Here is a 22,895-nt window from a genome sequence, read left to right as displayed (position 1 = left end):
ACGTTGGTCATTAGTATGCCGAATAGCGAGGTCTTAATACAGACGAAAATATCAAATATGAACCTGTAACCTGTGTTACCACAGCCTTAGTATCGATTGTTACAAAATCTATCTAAATTCTTTCATTACCAAGCTTATGTTTGCTACTCAAATTTCATAATAAAAATACAACCGTGTAAATTAGTCGACTAAAATAAAGTAATACAAAATGTCATAATTAAAATGTACTTGTATATTGAAAAACAAATGTCACTTTGAACAGGTTGTCTACTGAAACGGAAACTGGTTGATTTCATTAAACGCCTATTTTAATCCGTAAATATTCAATGGCGTTGTACATGTAAATATAACAAACAATTCATAGAAGTTATGAGGTGAAAAGCTGACACCATATAAATAAATGTAGTAACTAAAATCTGATAAACACTTTAAAATAACCAAACTAAATAGATAAAACAAAACACTATAAATCAAAATAAATATGTAAACATAAATGAATGAGTAAGTGCATGAATTGTGGGGTTTTAAGCACACATTAAGTGAGCACATTTAACAGTTTATACAATTAAGAACAGTGTGTCAAACTTCCTAAAATAAAATGTCTTCAGGTTTCTTTTGAATAAATCCAATGTCTCTGACTGCCTGAATGCTAATGGAATAGTGTTCTGGATTCTTGGGCCAGCAGTCCTGAAAGCCCTATCGCTGAATGTCTACCCTATTTATGTTTATTGCTTAGTAATAGCACATCGAGTCAATCGAAATGATATCAAGTAGGATCGCCAAAAAGCATCATTTACGCTACCATACGCTTTCTAATTTCACTTACAACATTTTTAAGACAGTCTGATTAATTGTACAGACTTAGTTCTCTTTATGGTTAATGACTCAGTATGAAAAACAGCAGCATGTTTGATTGTTTGCCATGGTGTACTTCACGTGTGTCGTTTTTATGAAAAATATTTAGAACAAACAACAACGATCAAAACGTGTAATTATAATGTTTCGCAAAGATAGCAACGTGTTGATAACGAAGATGTTAACGTCAATTTCAATAAATAATCTCAATTAAGCATTATTGAAATAAGTCGACACATCTAAAACAAAGTCCCTGTAGCTGCTGACTATTTTTAAAAGCGGTTGTGTTTGTATTATGTATTTGTCTTCATAAAATTCCAAGCATCCATAACATTGGTTGGATAATGGTGTTAACTTGAGTAATATTTACTACGCTACAAAATCAACATTTTACCCGACCGCATTTAAAATCGAAACGACGATGACTCACAATCCATATGGCCTTAAAATTGCTTTTAATAAGGTGTAATGTTGCAATAGACCATACTACATTACACTGTAGTTTTAAACTTTGGAAAAACGATGCAATAACAAAATTGTGCAATCTATAACAACCTGAGAGCTTCAAGAATATAAGACCTAAACCTCTTGAACCAAAATCTGACTTGGTCGTACATCATTAATCTTGAATGTTTGCAAACGTTATCGAAACAAATCGTTTTTATGAGGACAAGTTTTGTAATCCTGTTAATACATTTTACACCAAATTAAATAATGAATATTTAGCATCCGCCTGTCTTAGATCTTTCGATCCTAATTAAAGAAATGTTTAGATAGTTTGCGTGCACTTATAGCGTGCATCTGCACTTTCTATAATTTTGTCGATTGATCATGCAGATAACGATTATGCGTTGCGCCTAATACCAACTTTGCTTTGAACTCAAAGAATCTCAGTTGCTGGTCCTGTGCAAAACATGCTGGGTTTCGGAAATGATACGTTTCATGCCCCATTTATCGCGTGTTTAAAGTACGACAAAAACAACACGTTACAATTAGACAAACAGTCAGACAACTAAAAAACTAGCATATATTATGAGTCAGCATGTTATATGCCAGAACTGTATTTTACAGACGCATTACTAATTAGCTTACGGAAAGCAAAAACTGGTTGAAGTATAGTATTGGAACTACTCAACACTAATGCCGAGTAAAGCCTACAAACTCAGATAAGCTACGTTTGTCTCAAATGCAAATATTGCTGTTTCAATTTTGAAAAGACATACTCCGAAACATTTCAGTATCAATACGAGTAAAATTTAAACAACACGATGACGTCATCACTCATTAGCGTATTAACTAAAATTAGGTCAATATAAACTGGTGCCATTAATTATTGGTTTTCCAGCATGTTAAAATACTTTTGTTGTATGATTCCTGTGTTGGTTTATTTCATGTCAGATGTATATAATACATCTTTTATTGCAACTATAACAGTTAACATACGGATTTCACTCAACATTAACATATTCATTAACTCAACAACAACTATGATAATGTCTGCGCCATATGTTATCAGGCGTTAACATAAACAATAATAACACCTAGGCAGATCTGATTGTATGTAAATGTCATCATATGGTATTGATTTTACGCATTTTTATTTTCTTTACATGCAAAGCCGTTCCTATCTTTCATTGAAATATAGTAGATAAAATACTCGCTGTAATTTTAAACAGGTGTTTAAATATTATTACATTTTAAAATTATGCAGCTCAACGAAAATTGAGTATCTCTACGTTTGTATATAAACAAAGTCAAACAAAGTTGTTATTAGTTTAAGCTACAGAGTTTACAGCAGAAGAACTCATGATGTTAATTATGAAATACCATTTTACATTTAGTGACTGCGACATTGGCCTTTCACATTGACACTGTTTGAATAACTCATGAAGTTTAGAGGTACTACTATCAATATAAATCTCGATTCACTGTATTTATAGCACATTTAAGAACATATGAATAATGTCGCAATGCCAATGCTGTTTGTACTGTAATTAAATATTAAGTGCCCCATTGAAATTATTGTTATTTATCACAATCTTACCTTTTGGCTATTTAAATATTTCCTTGCATTTGAAGATGATTTTTTACAGTTACTCCGTCTCGCCTATTTGCAAACTGAATAAAAATAAATTTCGCGAGGACATTATCATAAGCACCACTGACACTGCAACTTTGAAGCGATTCGTCTTACTTTAAGATGGCCCAATCTAAATAATATGGGAAAGTGTTCGCATACTTAAACTGCAATCCGATCGTAAATGCAATCTGATGCTAGAACTGAACTTGATCCTTAGGCACAGGGGTAATCCTCTTAACATTAAATAGTATAAAAACACGATCGCATTACGAGGGTGTTTCGACACTTAACCTCGCAAATAACTTAAAGGGATGACATGCTCGGTAAAATAAGTTTTGTGAAATGGTCCTTAATTATGCATGTATTTAGTGAACGACTTTAGAGAGAGTATAGCATAGGATGGCTTTTATTCATAACTCTTTTGGTTGGCCACTTTAAGGCAGTAAACCAGTTTAAATCAGTCTTGGTTTAAGAATTGTATTTCTGTTTATATTGTCCTGTTTTGTTTAGGTAAATTGGCATTACCTTAAATACGAGAGTTCTTCATAGTAAACTAAAGATTGTCCACTGATAATGTCTCTTAAAGCTTATAATATGTATATGCACTTTTTTCAAAAAAAAAATATTTTCAAATAATTTGAAGATAAAAAGACAATTTTACGTGTTATTCTATTGTTTATATGAATGTGTTGACTGCATTCGGAAAATGATGTGCTTAAAGTACAAACGTGGGTGACACAGTTGCATTTGGGGGTTCATGCTCCAAGTGAACTGAAATACCTCTCACATATTCAATATTAACATGCGGCGAATTGCATGATGATGTGCGCACATAACCCGTGTACTGACAATACTTTTCACGCTCATGTTTTTTGTTTATAAAATGTATGCCGTTGACGCCTGAAAGCCTGCTTTTAGTTTAACAAAGAAAAACGTTCACAGCAGAGTGTTTGTTTTATTCCCGGTTTGTTTAAGCTTATTAAAAACCTACGTTTCGCTTATATAAATACACGCCCCGGACATTAAATGGCATACATATTTCAAGTTTTGCTTTAATTGATTGAACATTTACAAATGAACACTTTCCACCAATGTTATATTTGAGTACACTGTCCACATCATATTTATCCGTACTGAATTAAGTGGGAAATCAAGTGTTTAACGACTTCATTATGCTGACACTTATCTCTGAAGCCATGTTATTTTATGTGTTATGCAAAATAATAAACATGAATATCTATCATATTTTACCCACCTTCGTGATATTTCATAACAATCACAGTAGCCTTGTTCTGCCATGATTGTCATACAATTATTCAGTAACATATTGCAGTGTGTCTATTCTTGGTGTTGGAAGTGATACTAACAAATGAGTAAGTAAAGGTAGAAGCGTGATTCGAAAAATGTTATCCCACTGGTGTAATATTTCTAAGAGTTCAAGTACTTTTTAACCTGATTTTTATTTCGAATTTCAAATTAATAATTACCACGTTTTATTATGTACATTTCAAATTTGTTAAGCAAGTTTTACATACAGTTAATAGATGAATCATATCCGTCAAGACGTAAAGATGTATCATCGGTAAATTAAAATAGTTTATATTCAATGTCTTAAATGGAAAGTAGAGAAATAGATAAAGTTAAACAATAAAATATAATATAATATTGTTTCAATTGTGACTCAAAAAGTTGTGATTATATTGCTCTTGTATATATAATTAATGAGTAAATTAGATGGTTATTAAATCGATTTATTGCACTCCGGTATTATTGTTAGGCTAGGTTTAAACTCCAATTTCTTTCAATTAAACGGCCCAAGGTCGTGATCGCACGCATTTTTTACTTTGTTATATTTAATGTGCGTGTTGAATGTATTGCATGTATTGTCGTTTATTAAATAGGCGATTGGTCACTTGCCTTCAAGAAAAGACTATTGGAGAATGCCTAGAATTTCTCTCGGATATCTGGAGCTCCGTTTTTCCTATAATAAAGTAAACGTGCATAAACGAGAATTGTTTTAAAAATATCAATTAATTATTTTTTCACTTCGCTTTAATTAGAGTGGGCTGAAAAGGTACTGTTCTCGTAAAGTTCATTTTTCACATAAGCTTGTGTAAAGTGAGTATCGTTTAGTGAGTGAACACTCAATTATGATTTGCTGGCAAAGACGAGACATTCCATTTTGATTGGGAAGACACTTGAAACTAACTTCCGGTCGATGCGTGGGCGAAGTATGTGCACTGTGTAAATACAGCTCAAAAACACGGGTAATTTATAATTCGTTTCAATAAAGTTATTCAAACGCAATCATTGTGTCTTGTCATCTACGTGAAATCTATTTTCTGTATTCATGTTCCATAACACGCTTGAACTTGAGTTGGTTTGAAATTCGTCATACATGGTGATATGACCTGAGACCTAATTTAACTTGATTAACATTTAACCTTGATATTTACACCGTATGACGCAGATTTAATATGGGACGAGATATTATTGGAACAATTATTCTTACACAGTTTAAGAATTAAGCAAAGAAGATTGCTTCTTGTTGGCTTTTGTAAAATTATCAAATAAAAGTCTGGTACACATATTACTTTTCATTCTGTTAAAACCAGAAAAACTGCACAATCAACAAGCAGCTATGTATTTTTATCGACCATCATCACACTCTCCAAAGAAATAATGATTATAAGAAATAATATTGTGAGTACGTTTTGTGATAATTGCGGTGAACTTTGATTTGCTTGTTCGCAATAATTCTCTATGGTCACACGCGAAAAAAATCTTCGCCACCCCCTGTTGACAAAATTAAATGGTATTACCAAGTTTCTTGGATTTTGGCCAAAAATGTCGCCTCTATGGTGCGTCATATGGTTGAAAAATATAACTTATGTTTGGCAAATAAAGTACTTTATTAATGATGAGCAGTCATTAATAAATTGCCTGCATTTTTACTGAATCTGTGACAATATGCTTTATTTCGAAAAATAAAGATCGACTTAATCGTTGCATGCTTCAAAAAACACCAGGCGACGATATGATTAACAGTAGGAAGTGATAATATTCTATTACAGTTTAAAGTCATAAATCACAGAAACAGTTATTTTTTAAAAATCACGACAGCCCGCACTACAGAAGTTAAATGACGTCATCAATGGGACAATAAATCTTAAATATCGATATAGTCTTGCACTCGCAAGTGTTGCACTGAAAGTCAAGACAAATGATAACTGTATTCTCATCCTCAACTATTTAAACAAACGATTAAACACGCTTATGGCAATATTGACACCATCATCAAAATGTCAATTTCAATACACATCTCCAAAATGGCGTCCCCAGACTTTTCGATGAAGTGTGTTCTTTGATTAACTTTGTCGCTGCAGTCCATTCCTGATCTCCAATTCAAGACGTGTATAATTAAAGCGGGTGTACTCTTTCCATTCGTAGTGTAAACAACTTTTTTTCTCTGTACGATGTTTAAAATGAGCGATTATTCGTGTCGTCTTTGCGAACGCCGTTGCTTCATGTATGTCAACGTGTAAAAGCCGGATCAGCAAAATCAGCGTACATTTTAAATATAAAAAATGGATTGTTTTGCAGATTTTTAGGAAAATGTGGTATGATAAACAGAAAAACAGGTTACTTTCCCATCGTTTTGTAATATATCAGGCTCGGCACGAATAAAATAACGGCTCGGCAAGCCTCGCCGTTATATTATTCTAAGCCTCGCCTGATATATTACAAAACAATTGGACAGTAACCTGTTATTCTCTATGTATCAGCACGTTTAAATCAAATGGTGGCGATAGCAATATATCTGAAAGCTTACATAGTAATATCGCTATGTTACATTTCGTTGAGCGTTGCGTTTAACAAGAACAAATACAACAACACCATCTTATAATAGAACTGAAATAAAAGCAGCAATACCCACTACAGCGGTGAGCGACATGTGTTTGATCATGCATGTACGCATTTGTTTTGCCCGAAAATGACACTGAATTAAAAAACAAAAAGATGCATTGCTACACCGTAAAGAAATAATTGTGTTTTTTCTATAAAGATAATGTATGTGTGCAAAGAATTGTGACAAAATATATAATGATGTATTATTAGTCTTATAATTAAACATATTAAATGATTAAATAATACAGTAAATAAAAATAACGTAATTCGTTACTAACACATTATGCATATATATAATTGCGTCATATATTTGTTGATGCAGATCGGCATATTTCTCAATTTGATCCATGTTCGTTGACACATTTATTCTGTTAAAACAATAGTTTTACAGACATGACATGTTTCAACAATTTAAACCTTCCCATCATATTGCTTTGATAAGATTCTGAAATAGAAAATCATGCAGGGATAATAAAATTAAGGTGTTTAGACGCAAAGACAATTAAAAATATTAAACTCATAATTCGTGTCAAATAAACAGACATTGCTTTAAAAAGTAATCGTGGCCATATTATGTTATTGTCCCAATACAAAGCAAAAACAAAAGTATTGAAATTGTTCTTACTATTTCTGCACCAAAAGTGGAGTCTCTGATAGCAAACAGTTGATTATCACGTTCTATTAAATACACGTTGTTTAAACAAAATGTTCATAAATGTATAACCAAAATTGTAAGTCCCCATGTCGCTATATTGTGATTTGTTTTCAAATTCAAGCAACAGCTCATTTGAATCAACACATCAGGAATCATACACTGAAAGTTATAGAACTTTAATCCCAATGCATTATTAATTAAGTTGAGCTTGCACATAACCTTGCTTCAAAATAAGTTTACGAAGGCCGTTTGATGAAATTGAGATTTATAGTGCTTTAAATGTAAGAAAATACAACGATACAAAACTACTCACACTCAATCTTCATATCATTTTTGTAATAAAAATAGAATAAAGATGTGACTTGAAAATAAGAGTAAAGTTTGCAATTCAGTGTTATCCGTCATATTCTCGTGTACACGGAGCATTGCTCAATATAAATATCCTCTGTAAAAATAACATTGCAACTATTTATCACGAAAACAACAGTAATCAAAAGAAAAAGCTTTGAATATAGTTTTAAGTTGAAAGTATAATGACAGCCATACATAAAATATATTTGAAATGCATTTTGTAACAATAAATCATGAAAAAGAGCAGTAATCAGTTGAAACATATGGGAAATCAGTGAAAAGTCTTAAGACAGCGATAGATAAAAATAGTTTAACTTATATATTTTTCAGATTAAGTTTAATGTTTAATGTTACTTTACAATATTTAACACTACCTTAGCATAAATTAGTCCCTAAATTTTATCTTATGTTCTTTTCTTGAAACAATCTAAGTCTGTAATCACGATAAATGAAAATGTCAAGTTTACAAATCCGTGTCCGTGTCCGACTCCTAACTCCTCCCACACCCCCCCCCCTCTCAAACAAAACAAACAAACAAAAAACAACAACTTTAAAGTATGGAATCAAATACTCACGGGTCGGTTTAACGCCATGAACATTTTAAGATTAACGCCTTAAATATTAACAAACGATATCATCTCAGGGCTTAAGAGTGGTTCCACCGGCTGTGCGAGCGGAATTCACGCACTACGTGCAAATTCTTCCTCTAATTCTTCCGGATTTTGTCTCAAGCTTTCATACACGACATTACACCATATTAATGAGAGAATTATACACGCACAAACACATGAAATATTGAGACGCTTTTCATGAATACGATTAATGCAACAAGTACATATACGATATAATTAACGCTGTTATAAGTTGCTACATAGCTATTATTCTTATGAACAAGATCTAAACTCTTTCCTGGCATAGCATACAATAGTTGAACATTCGTCAAGTGAATACAGTAAATGTACCTTCTGTTATATATTTGACAAAATGTGTTCATACTTTGAGGCCCATAATATCATAGAATACAGCCTCCTATGTAATGGAGCGTGTTTAATAACAGGGTGCAGGATCACGTGACTTTTTGGGATTCCTCTTTTTAACTTAAAGAGATTTAACACGACGGAAAGCGGTGCTATATTTCAAATAATTTACAAGTTTAAACAAGTTTTCTGATGAATTTCAACTAGTGCATAAAGATTGTTATGCTGCTTATGGCAATATGAAATACATCAGAATTACTTTATTTAATAAGCATGTGTTATTGTTCAATTTTTTCATTTTTACTGCATGCGTTGTTGACGATTATTGGCCGATTATGTTTCACGCAACGTAAAATGTTGTCCTCATTTTTCTGACGAATTCAATGATTAATCTTATACTTTAAGATATCGGCACAAACTGCAAGAAAAACTGTCTTTTATGCACTATAGATTTTTGCAAGTGTATTTCAATAACTTGAGATATTTGCAAATATAAAGTTAGTAACGGTGTGATTTCATTCTGTCCAGCCCGTGTGTAAATCCCTGAAAACCTCGTTGATTCTGCACCCTGATAAGTAAACACAAGAATGAAAAAAAGAGCATTGGTATAATGCTTATAATAGTTCTATTTAAACTATTACCAGATCGTCAATAAACTCTGATACTTGATTCTCAACCATTAATCCGACCAAGCTCTTTTGGTACGTAGGGAGTCGTCTAACAATATATATTTGCATTTCACGATAACATGTGAACATGTGGGGGTGTTAACAAAAGGGAAGGCATGTTTGATGAATGCGCTGTTTTGTATGGCTGTGTGTGTATTATGTTACCGTGTAATTTATTGTAATATAACATACAACGGATATGTACACCTGATAACATTGTTCTTTAATCAAAATGTTTTGCAGTGACTCCAGTGGTAATTAGAATTTTGTTGAAGGTGAACGCATATAGGTTCGTTTTTGTTCAGCCAAATAGTCACCTTACTGAAATCAGTTATTATCGAATGGTAACGAAAGATTATAATCACATATATGATGCATTAGTATTCAGTGGAAATTAAAACATATAGAGTTCATTTGTATTACACACTTTAACGGTCACATGTGAAACAAAATGCTATCCACGTAGCGTAGTAACGTATCAAATTGTATACTTTATCACCTGCGAATAATTTGTGTTTACCGCAATTTAGTGAAATGATATGCTTGAAGTGCAAACGGTAGTAAGACAAGTCGCTAAAGGTGGTTATCCACTTTAATGAAACAAACTGTAAAGATGTCAGCATTGGCTTAAGGCAGCTTCATATTTGCAAAAATCTTTAGTGCATAAAAGACAGTATTTCTTGCAGAATGTGCCGATATCTTAAGATATAAGAATACATGATTTAATACGTCTTAAATAGTTGACAAAATTTCCCGTCGCGTGAATCATAGCCGTCTAAAAGGAATGCAGCAGATATCGATTTTTGAACAAGAACATTGACTTATTAAATACAGTAATTCCAACGTATTTTACATTTGCATAAGCAGCATAAAATTCTGTCTTTTATGCACTAGTTGAAATTCTTAAGAAAGAATTTCTTATCCTGTGCACATGCAATTCATTATATTGTTGAGAGAAAGAAACAAACATAACTAAATTATGCTAAAATGCTGTACTAGGCAACATGTTTTTGTCTACGTATTTAAAGCATATGTGTACAGCAACATGAACATCAAATATATAGTGTGTATAAGTAAACCTTGAATTGTGACATTGACCTTCGACCATGGGGTTTAATATTTATTTGCTACACTTCGCCATGTCGCCCTTATCTTTTCAATGTAAATAATTGCTCAATTAATGTATAACACATTTACGATCTGGAAAAAGTACTTGGAAAGATGTTTAAATATTTAAACTTTGGGCATAAAACTGTAACCTTGACCTCAGTCTTAACAACTAAGTTTTTGCGTTTGGCTATTTTCAGTTCTTGCGTTCGGCTATCTTCAGTTTTTGAGTTTGGCTATATTCAGTTCTTGCGTTCCAATATCTTCAGTGTTTACGTTCAGCTATCTACAGTTCTTGCGTTCGGCTATATACAGTTCTTGTGTTCGACAATCTACAGTTCTTGCGTTCGGTTGTCTACAGGTCATGTGTTCGGCTATATACAGTTCTTACGCTAACTATCTACAGTTCTTGCGTTCGGCTGTCTACAGTTCTTGAGTTCGGCTATCTAAAGTTCTTGAGTTCGGCTATCTACAGTTGGTGCGTTCGGCTATCTACATTTGGTGCGTTCGGCTATCTACAGTTGGTGCGTTCGGCTGTCTACAGTTGGTGCGTTCGGCTATCTACAGTTGGTGCGTACGGCTGTCTACAGTTGGTGCGTTCGGCTGTCTGCAGTTGGTGCGTTCGGCTGTCTACAGTTGTGACCTTCGGCTGTCTACAGTTGGTGCGTTCGGCTATCTACAGTTGGTGCGTTCGGCTGTCTACAGTTGGTGCGTTCGGCTGTCTACAGTTGGTGCGTTCGGCTGTCTACAGCAGGTGCGTTTGGCTGTCTACAGTTGGTGCGTTCGGCTTTCTACAGTTGGTGCGTTCGGCTGTCTACAGTTGGTGCGTTCGACTATCTACAGTTGGTGCGTTCGGCTATATTCAGTTCTTGCGTTCAGCTATCAACAGTTCTTGTGCTCGGCTATCTTCAGTTCTTGTGTTCGGCTATCTACAGTTTTGCGTTCCAATATCTTCTGTTTTTGCGTTCGGCTTTCGTCTTCCAATTGAATTGCAAAAACACCCATGCTTGTCGAAGTTGTGTTAAGCAAACAGTGCTTACAATGATTAATTTTATTTTATACTTGACCTTTGACCTTGAGTTGTGAACTTGATCTTGTTTTTGAGGCATGCGTCTGGCATATAACAATGCCGACCACCATGTTTATCACGTAAATAAATTATTTTATTATTTATTATTATCAAATCTTCAGAAAGTTATTTTCCAAGAAATGTGTTTTTGGTACATTTTTCTATTGGGCATTTGACCTCGAGTATTGACCTTGACCACTGATCTTGGCGCCTGGGTGTTGCGCAGGACATTTTGTCTCATCCTGCTAATAACTTCTTCAAAGTAACTTCAAAATCCATGATCCTATCTGAACAATTGTATGCCCTCAGATCCTGAATAAAGCGACCTCGTTATTGATTGCGACACAAGGTCGGTCATGTTTATTATTTCTGCCCAGTTATTTTGAAATGCCATCGTGGTAGACAAAGTTATGTTGCATGCATGTATATCCCTGACTCAGCCTGCCGTCCCAACAAACGTATAGAACAAAAAGGTATTTGCCGTAATGTTTGTGCCGCAAAGAATTTCTTAATGAAATAAATACCGCATCCTTGCGTGTGTACTCAAATAAACTAGTCGCAATGAAAAAACATACTGTTTTTAAGATGCAGATTTTTTTAAATTGCAATTTGTATAGAACGCTTCATTATGAATCACTGCTTCAAATGGACTGCAATTTCACTGACTCGTTTAGAAAAAAAAAGGAAAAGCTTAACAAGATAAAAAGAATGGCCTTACTGACAGTAAAACCGTACATGATGATGGCAATAAAAAAAAATCCGTCTCACATGTCTAACCAACCCAAAGAACAAGGTGTTAAACAAAACCACTTCAAACATTATTTAACTGTGGCCTTTTATATTTTTTTTCCAAGGGTGGGGAGAAAGATTTGTAGCACAAACATGAATTTTGTGTATTGTGCAAAACAATCTACAACATGCTGTTTACAAACAAAGTAAGTATTCTGATTATGACACATTATGAAATTTAAAAAGCGGTTGTGTTTGCATTATGTATTTGTTTTTATTTAAGAAAAAACATCATTAACATTGGTTCGACAGTGGTGTTTACTGGAGTAATATTTTATTAGGCTATAATATCACCATCTTACTAGATTGAATTTTAAATCGAAACGACAATGACGCCCAATTCGTAATGCCTTTACATTGCTTTTAATACTATGTAATTAATGTAATAGGCCAAAATGCAAGCAAGAACAAAAAAGGTATCTACAGCAACCGTAAAGTTTCAAAAATATAAATCCTAAAACTATTGAACCACAATTTGAGTGTTTGCATACGTTATTAAATCAGATCATATTTACGAAGACTGGTTTTGTATTCCCGTAAATTCATCAAATTAAATAATGAATATTTAGCATCCGCCTGTCTTAGATCTTTCGATCCTAATTAAAGAAATGTTTAGATAGTTTGCGTGCACTTATAGCGTGCATCTGCACTTTCTATAATTTTGTCGATTGATCATGCAGATAACGATTATGCGTTGCGCCTAATACCAACTTTGCTTTGAACTCAAAGAATCAGATGCAGGTGTTGTGCAAAACATGCTGGGTTTCGGAAAAGATACGTTTGATGCCGCATTCATCTAATATTTTAAGTACGACAAAAACAAACCTTTACAATTAGACAAGCAGTCAGACAACTAAAAAACTAGCTATATGATGAGTCAGCATTTTATATACCAGAAATGTATTTTACAGACGCAATACTATTAAGCTTACGGAAAGCAAACACTGATTGACTTATAGCATTGAAATTACTCAACACTTACACCGAGTAAAGCCTACAAACTCAGATAAGCTACGTTTGTCTCAAATGCAAAAATTGCTGTGTCAATTTTCAAAGGACATACTCCGAAACATTGCAGAATAAATACGAGTAACATTTAAAAAATAAACCACGATGACGTCATCACTCATTAGCGTATTTACTTAAATTAGGTCAATAGGAACTGGCGCCATTGATTATTGGTTTGCCAGCATGTTAAAATACTTTTGTTGGATGATTTCTGTGTTGGTTTATTTTATGTCAGATGTATATAATACATCTTTTATTGCAACTATAACAGTTAACATACGGATTTCTCTCAACACTAGTATATTCATTAATGCAACAACAACTATGATAATGTCTGCGCCACATGTTATCGGGCGTTAACATGAATTATAATGAAACCTAGGCAGATCTGTTTTATTCAAATGTCATCATATGGTATTGGTTTTGACGCTTTTTATTTTCTTTACATGCAAAATCGTACATATCTTTCATTAAAATCTATAAGATAATACTCGCTGTAAATATAAACAACTATTTAAATATTGTAGACATTTAAAGTAATGCAGCTCAACAAAACTTTAGTATCTCAACGTTTGTAGTTAAACAAAGTCAAACAAAGTTGTCATTAGTTTAAGCTACAGAGTTTACAGCAGACGAGCTTCTGTTGTTTACTATGACATAACATGTTAAAATTAGTGATTGCGACATGGGCCTTTCATATTGACACTGTTTGGATAACTCATGAAGTTTAGATGTACTACTATTTATATAGAGCTCGAATCACTGTGTTTATAGCACATTTTAATAAGAACATTATGAATAATGTAACATTGCCAATACTATTTGTACTGTAATTAAATATTAAATGCCCCTTGCAATTATTGTTATTTATCGCAATCTTAGCTTTTGGCTATTTTAACATTTCCTTGCATATGAATATGTGTTTTTTTTTGTAATTCCGTCTTGTCTTTTTGCAAACTGAAAAAACATGTTCCACGATGACAGTAACATAAGCACCACTGACACTGCAATTTTGAAGCGATTCGTATAAATTTAAGATGGTCCAATCTAAATAATATCATGGGAAATGTTCACATTCTTTAACTACAATCCGATCGTAAATGCAATCTGATGCTTGAACTGAACTTGATCCAAAGGCACAGGGGGAGTCCTCTTAACATTAAATAGTATAAAAACACGCATTACGAGGGTGTTTCGACACTTAACCTCGCACATTACATTAAGGGATGATATGCATGTATTTAGTTAACGACTTTAAAGGGAGTATCACATAGACTGGCTTTTTTCACAACTCTGTTCGTTGACCACTCAAAGGCTGTAAACCAGTTTTATCAGTAAAGATTGCCCACTAATAATGCCTCTTAACGCTTATAATTTTCAAGAAAATTCATTTTCAAATAATTTAAAGATAAAAAGACCGCAATAAATATGGACAACTTATATAGGATTAGTATTGCAATGGCGGGCATTTTACAACAATTGTTTGGGTCACTGTGAAAGAGAAGAACTAAATATATGCTGAATGTTTATCACAATTTTTAGGGTTAGTCGATTGCTTATAAGACTGTGTTGACTGCATATGGAAAATGGTGTGCTTGTAGTACAAAAGTGGGTGACAGCGTTGCATTTGGAGGTTCATGCTTCAGACGAACTGAAACACTTTTCGAATTTTCAATAGTTATATGCAGCAGATTACATAATGATATGACCCGTGTACTGATAATACATTTAGCGCTCATTTGTCTATTAATAAAATGTATGCCGTTGACCTCTGAAAGCCTGCTCTTAGTTTAACAAAGAAAAACGTTCACCGTATAATTGTTTTTCCCGATTTGTTTAAGCACAGTGAAAACCTAGGTGTCACTTATACACGCCCATGACATTTAATGGCATATAGATTTCAAGTTATTCTTAAACTGATTGAACCTTTACAAATGAAAACTTTCCACCAATGTTACATTTGAGTACACTGTCCACATCATATGTATCCGTACTAAATTAAGTTGGCGATCAAGTGTTTAATGACTTCATTCTGCTGACACTTATCTCTGAAGCCATGTTATTTTATGTGTTTTGTAAAATAATATACATCTATATCTATCATATTAAAACCCACTTTCGTTATATTTCATAACAATCACCATTCTTGGTGTTGGAAGTGATACTAACAAATGAGTAAGTAAAGGTAGGCGCATAATTCGAAAATTGTTATTTAATCCCTGTTGTGTAATATTTCTACGAGCTCAAGTACTGATTGAATTTTGTTAGTTTTTTTCAAAATTAATAACAACCAAGTTTTTTAAGTTAATATTTTTACCTAAAAAAGTATTAGCTGCTATGCCAGTTTGTATTCAGTTATTATTAATCTAGTATTTAACATCATACAGCCTATCTAAATTAAAATGTTTTGTATTAGTTTATATTTAGTTCAGACTCAGAGTATATTTAAAATTCGTTACACATATTTTACAAACAGTTAATGGATGAATCAGATTCGTCCATAAGTAAAGATGCATCATCGGTATATTAAAATTGTTTATATTCTATGTCTTTTATTGTTTTACTTTATTAATTTCTCTACTTTCCATTATTTAAAAGCATTACATATATAATATAATATTGTTTCCCTTGTAACTGAACAAGTTGTGACCATGTTGTTCAAGTGTATATAAATAATTAGTAAATTAAATTGTTATGAAATCGATTTATTGCAATCTGGGATTATTGTTAGGCTAGGTTTAGACCTCTATTTCTTCAAATTAAACGTTCTAAGGTGGGCATCGCATGCAGTTTTGTATTGGTTATAATTAATGTGCGTGTTGTATGTATTGCCTGTATATGGTCGTTTAATAAATAGGGATGGGTCACTTACCTTCAAGAAAAGACAATTGAAGAATACCTAGAATTTCTATCCTGATAAAGTATCCGGAGTTCCGTTGTTCGTATAATATAGTTAAAGCGCATAGGCGAGAATTTCTTACAAACATAAATTATTATTTTTTCTTTCGCTTTAATTGGAGTGGGCTGAAATGGCACTTTTCTCGTAAAGTGCATTTTCACCTAAGCTTGTGAAAAGTGAGTATCATTAAGTGTATATGAACATTTATGATTAGCTGGCAAATAAGACACACTCCATGTCGATTGGGAAGACACAAACAAAACAAACAAACTACCAGTCGATGCGTGGGCGAAGTCTGTGCACTGTGTAAATACCGCTCAACAACATGGGTAATTTACAATTCCTATAAATAGTGTCATTCAAACGCAATCATTGTGTCTTGTCATCAACGTGAATTCTCTTTTATCTGTATTCATGATACATTACACGCTTGAACTAGAGTATGTTTGATATATGAAGATATTGTTAAACACGATATCCAACGTATTGTGGCGCTCACCTGAGTCCTAAATAAACTTGATTCACTTCTGACCTGGCTTTTTTACCCCATTTTAATATGGGACGAGCTATCATATGAGCATTTATATATTCATGTAAGTTTAAGAATTTAGCATAGACGATTTATTGTTGCTGGCCTTTGTAAAATTTTCAAATAAAAGTTAGGTACACGTATTAATTTTCATTATGTCTTAACCGGGAAAACTGCACCATCTCCAGGCAGCCTTATATTGTATAGACCATTTTCAAACTCTCCAAAAATATTTATTAACTTCAATTAGTCCCCAAAGTTTACCTTATGCTCTTTGCTAGAGGCAATCTAAGTCTGTAATCACTATAAATGATAATGGCAATTTCACAATTCTGCTTCCAAGTCCGACTCCCAAGCCCTGCAACAAGCCCCCCCCCCCCCAAAAAAAAAAAAACAAAAAAAAAAAAAAAACGTTTAAGTATGAAATCAAAACGGGTCGGTTTAACGCCATGGATATTCTTAAGATAAACGCCTGAAATATTTGCAAACGATACAATCTCAGGACATAATAGTAATTTCCCCCGGCTGTGCGAGCGCAATTCACGCACTACGTGCACATTCTTCCTCTATTTATTCCGGATTTTGCCTCAAGTTTTCGTACTCGACATATTGCTCCATATAAATGACATCAAAGTACACGGCATGTTATGACGGTTAATCCAAATTAGAGAATAATACAGAATCTTCGCACAAACACATGACATAAATAGACACTTTTCGTTGATACGAATAATGAAAATAAAGTACATATACGATATTATTAACACTGTTAAAAGTTGCTACATGTACCTATTATCCTTATGAACATGATCCAAAATCTTACCTGACAGCGTACTATATTTGTATATTCGTCAAGTGAATATAGCAAATGAACCTTCTACTAGTATGTATTTGACAAAGTGCTTCCACCGTTTGAGGCACACAGTATCATAGAAAACAACCTCCTATGCGAAAGTGTTTAATAAGTAAACACATGGGAAAGAATACAAATAGTAATGGTATAATGATTACAATAGTTCTATTTTAACTATAACCCGATCGTCAATAAATTTTGCTACTTGATTCTCAACAATAAATCCGACCAAGCTGGTACGTAGGGAGTACTCTGACACTTTACATAAGCATTTCACGATAACATGTGGGGGTGTTAACAAAAGGGAGGGCATGTTTGATGAATGCGCTGTTTTGTATGGCTGTTTGTGTATTATGTTACCGTGTAATTTACTTGTAATATAACACACAACGGATATGTCCACCTGATAATATTGTTCTTCAATCCAAATGTTTTTGCATTGACACCAGTGGTAATTAAAATTTTGTTGAAGGTGAACGCATATAGGTTCGTTTTGTTCAGCCAAATAGTCACCTTACAGAAATAAGTGATTTTCGAATGGTAACAAAAGCTTATAATCATAACACATATATGATGCATTAGTATTTAGTGGAAATAAAAACATATAGAGTTTATTTTTATTACAAACTTTAACGGTCACATGTATGTAAAACAAAATGCTATCCAAGTAGCGTCCTAACGTATCAAATTGTATACTTTATCACCTGCGAATAATTTGTGTTTACCGCATTTTGGTGAAATGATATGCTTGACGTGTAAACGGTAGTGACACAAGTCGCTTAAGGTGGTTATCCACATTAATGAAACAAACTCTAAAGATGACAGCATTGGCTTAAGGCAGCTTCATATTAGATGGTACGTTATATTTCTTGTTAATGCAATCCTAAATTCAAGTTGTTTACTTATTGAAATTAGTATTCCCTCGTCGTTAAGAACTTTATTTTTGCAAATACCTCAAGTTAGTGAAATAAATTTTCAAAAATCGTTAGTGCATAAAAGACATTTTTTCTTGAAGTTTTTACCGATATTTTAAGATATAAGAATAAATGATTGAATACGTCTTAAATAGTTGACAAAATTTCACGTCGCGTGAATCATAGCCGTCTCAAATGAATGCAGCAGATACCGATTTTTGAACAATAAGACAGGCTTATTAAATACAGTAATTCCGACGTATTTCACATTGCCATAAGCAGCATAAAAATCTGTCTGTTATGCACTAGTTGAAATTCTTAAGAAAAATAATGTTAAAAAGTTATTTGAAATAAAGCACCACTTACCGTCGTGTATACATTCAATAAAGTTAAAAAAAGGGAACTACACAAGGTCACGTGATCCATTACCCTGGTAACACATCCATGTTAAACTGCGAAATGTTCTGTGGCACGTATTCTTGTAAAACATGCATGAATATTTCATGCAATATTAATAAATGAAAATATAAGCAATTAAACGCCTACAATATTTGAAATTTCATCTTCGCTCTAAACTACATATTAAGTTTAAAATAAGGATATTGCATGGTTTAATGTTATCTTTAACCAGTTTAACATACCTGTTTATAGCACACTTGCTGTAAATCTTTTTATAAATGGTATGTGTATACATATTTTCTGCCTTTACATGATATATTCTCATAATGCACAATGACTTGCGAAAATATCATGACTTTCATGTTATTGTTCTTAAAATCGCTCCGGACGCCGCACAATGCTACAAAATGACCCGGTGACCGTGTGATCATCGGCCGGGCGCCAGCCCGATGATCGGACGGTGATCGGTCTCTATTTGTGACTAAGGTATTAAACGTTGTCACTCATCGGACAGCGTACGGCTCCGACGTGTCCAGTCTTCCCGATGCCAGACAATCGGACCAATCGGCTGACGACCGGATTATTTGTGACTGAGTCATAAATGCTGTTCGAGTACCAATTTTACCATGAAAGTTGTGTCGATTTACAACAAACACAATCTAAATTATTTATCAGGTCAAGTAAAATTTTACAGAATAAAATATATCATTTTACCCCATAAATAAATGGAAAAGTAAAACAGGATATAAATCATATAACAATAATAAGTATACATGTATTTTACCTATAATTATAATTAACATTATAATTATTATAATAATTATTAAATAATAATTATTATTATCATTTTTATTGATGTTATTATTATTAATTTTTTTTTATTATTAACAAATAAATTGCAATAAAATACTGAAATAAAAAAGCTAATACTGAAATCTAAAACGCTCATCATTGAAATCCTGCCTAGTAATTTATCAGTAAAGTGAGAGAAAAGATAATGATTAGTGGATTTATTGTTGGGCAGTACAGTCTATTTGTTTCAATATGTCGTCTGTAATACCAAATGGATAGAAGATTGAAGTTTCGTAAACCAGTTTTTTTAAGCGCTACATATTTTAGCTGTGAATGTGCTTTAAAATTGATAGTGTTGACATAGGGACACGTGATAACAACTTCAACAAACAAGATGCATGGGTTACATCCTTGTGTAAATAAACCCAAACGACACCGGTATTTTTCAAATGCTTTCAATCAGGTATCAAATATTAAAAATTAAGATTAATACCTCACTTAAACAAGGACATTCCTATTTCTTATCCGGTGCGCATGCAATTCATTATATTGTTGAGAGAAAAAAAAACATAACTAAATTATGCTAAAATGCTATACTAGACAACATGTTTTTGTCTACGTATTTAAAGCATGTGTGTACAGCAACATGAACATCAAATAAATAGTGTGTATAAGTAAACCTTGAATTGTGACATTGACCTTCGACCATGGGGTTTAATATTTATTTGCTACACTTCGCCATGTCGCCCTTATCTTTTCAATGTAAATCATTGCTCAATTAATGTATAACACATTTACGATCTGGAAAAAGTACTTGGAAAGATGTTTAAATATTTAAACTTTGGGCATAAAACTGCAACCTTGACCTCAGTCTTAACAATTAAGTTTTTGCGTTTGGTTATCTTCAGTTCTTGCGTTCGGCTATCTTCAGTTTTTGCGTTTGGCTATATTCAGTTCTTGCGTTCCAATATCTTCAGTGTTTGCGTTCAGCTATCTACAGTTCTTGCGTTCGGCTATATACAGTTCTTGCGTTCGGCTATCTACAGTTCTTGCGTTCGGCTATCTACAGTTCTTGCGTTCGGTTGTCTACAGGTAATGTGTTCGGCTATCTACAGTTCTTACGCTAACTATCTACAGTTCTTGCGTTTGGCTGTCTACAGTTGGTGCGTTCGGCTGTCTACAGTTGGTGCGTTCGGCTATGTACAGTTGGTGCGTTCGGCTATATTCGTTCCTTGCGTTCAGCTATCAACAGTTCTTGTGCTCGGCTATCTACAGTTCTTGTGCTCGGCTATCTACAGTTTTGGGTTCCAATATCTTCTGTTTTTGCGTTCGGCTTTCGTCTTCCAATTGAATCGCAAATACATCCATGCTTGTCGAAGTTAAGCATACAGTGCTTACAATGAATAATTGTATTTTATACTTGACCTTTGACCTTGAGTTGTGACCTTGATCTTGTTGTTGAGGCATGCGTCTGGCATATGACAATGCCGACCAACATGTTTATCACGTCAATAAATTATTTCAAAATCTATCAAAACTTCAGAAAGTTATTCTCCAAGAAATGTGTTTATGGTACATTTTTCTACTGGGCATTTGACCTCGAGTATTGACCTTGACCACTGATCTTGGCGCCTGGGTCTTGGGCAGGACATTTTGTCTCATCCTGCTTATAACTTCTTCAAAGTAACTTCAAAATCCATGATCCTATCTGAACAATTGTAGGCCCTCAGATCCTGAATAAAGCGACCTCGTTATTGATTGCGACACATGGTCGGTCATGTGTATTATTTCTGCTCAGTTACTTTGAAATGCCATTGTGGTAGACAAAGTTATGTTGCATGCATGTATATCCCTGACTCAGCCTGCCCTCCCAACATACGAATAGAACAAAAAAGGTATTTGCCGTAATGTTGGTGCCGCCAAGATTTTTTTAAGGAAATAAATACCGCATCCTTGCGTGTGTACTCAAATAAACTAGTTGCAATTTAAAAATACTGTTTTTAAGATGCAGATTTTTTTAATTGCAATTTGTATAGTACGCTTCATTATGAATCACTGCTTCAAATAGACTGCAATTTCACTGACTCGTTTAGAAACATTATGAATCACTGCTTCAAATAGACTGCAATTTCACTGACTCGTTTAGAATCAAGGGCTGTTTGTAAAACATGCATGCCCCCCATATGGGCTGTCCGTTGTAGCGGCAGCCATTGTGTGAATACGATTTTTGTCACTGTGACCTTGACCTTTGACCTAGTGACCTGAAAATCAGTAGGGGTCATCTGCGGGTCACGATTAATGTACCTATGAAGTGTCATGATCCTAGGCAAAAGCGTTCTTGAGTTATCATCCGAAAATCATTTTACTATTTCGGGTCACCGTGACCTTGACCTTTGACCTTGTGACCTCAAAATCAATAGGGGTAATCTGCAAGTCATGATCAATCTACCTATGAAGTTTCATGATCCTAGGCGTATGCGTTCTTGAGTTATCATCCGAAAACCATTTTACTATTTCGGGTCACCGTGACCTTGACCTTTGACCTAGTGACCTCAAAATCAATAGGGGTCATCTGCGAGTCATGATCAATCTACCCATGAAGTTTCATGATCCTAGGCGTATGCGTTCTTGAGTTATCATCCGGAAACCATTTTACTATTTCGGGTCACCGTGACCTTGACCTTTGACCTAGTGACCTCAAAATCATTAGGGGTCATCTACAAGTCATGATCAATCTACCCACGAAGTTTCATGATCCTAGGCGTATGCGTTCTTGAGTTATCATTCAAAAACCATTTTACTATTTCTGGTCACCGTGACCTTGACCTTTGACCTAGTGACCTCAAAATCAATAGGGGTCATCTGCGAGTCATGATCAATGTACCTATGAAGTTTTATGATCCTAGGCCCAAGCGTTCTTGAGTTATCGTCTGACAACCACCTGGTGGACGGACAGACCGACCGACAGACCGACATGAGCAAAGCAATATACCCCCTCTTCTTCGAAGGGGGGCATAAAAAAACGGGGATGCTTAACAAGA

General features: G+C 33.9%; 1 protein-coding gene and 1 long non-coding RNA gene across 2 annotated transcripts in view; both read right to left on the bottom strand.

The window, feature by feature from the left end:
* The window catches only part of LOC127850980 (adhesion G-protein coupled receptor G6-like), a 106,286-nt gene extending 87,132 nt beyond the window's left edge, over positions 1 to 19,154 (bottom strand). Inside the window, exon 1 of the mRNA XM_052384381.1 lies at positions 19,030 to 19,154. Coding sequence (XP_052240341.1) covers positions 19,030 to 19,043 — 14 coding nt within the window. The 5' untranslated portion in view covers positions 19,044 to 19,154. The remainder of the gene's footprint in view (positions 1 to 19,029) is intronic.
* Positions 19,155 to 22,228: 3,074 nt separating this feature from the next.
* LOC127851252 (uncharacterized) lies at positions 22,229 to 22,872 on the bottom strand. Its single transcript, XR_008035715.1, has 2 exons — positions 22,696 to 22,872; positions 22,229 to 22,550 (listed from the first exon to the last, which is right to left on the bottom strand). It is a non-coding gene; the product is annotated as an uncharacterized LOC127851252 (long non-coding RNA).
* Positions 22,873 to 22,895: the final 23 nt, after the last annotated feature.

This window comes from Dreissena polymorpha, chromosome 11, assembly GCF_020536995.1.
Source record: "Dreissena polymorpha isolate Duluth1 chromosome 11, UMN_Dpol_1.0, whole genome shotgun sequence".
Classification (NCBI taxonomy): Eukaryota; Metazoa; Mollusca; class Bivalvia; order Myida; family Dreissenidae; genus Dreissena; species Dreissena polymorpha.
The sequence above is the reverse complement of the archived record's forward strand: the minus strand, read 5'-3'. Positions and strand labels throughout refer to the sequence as shown.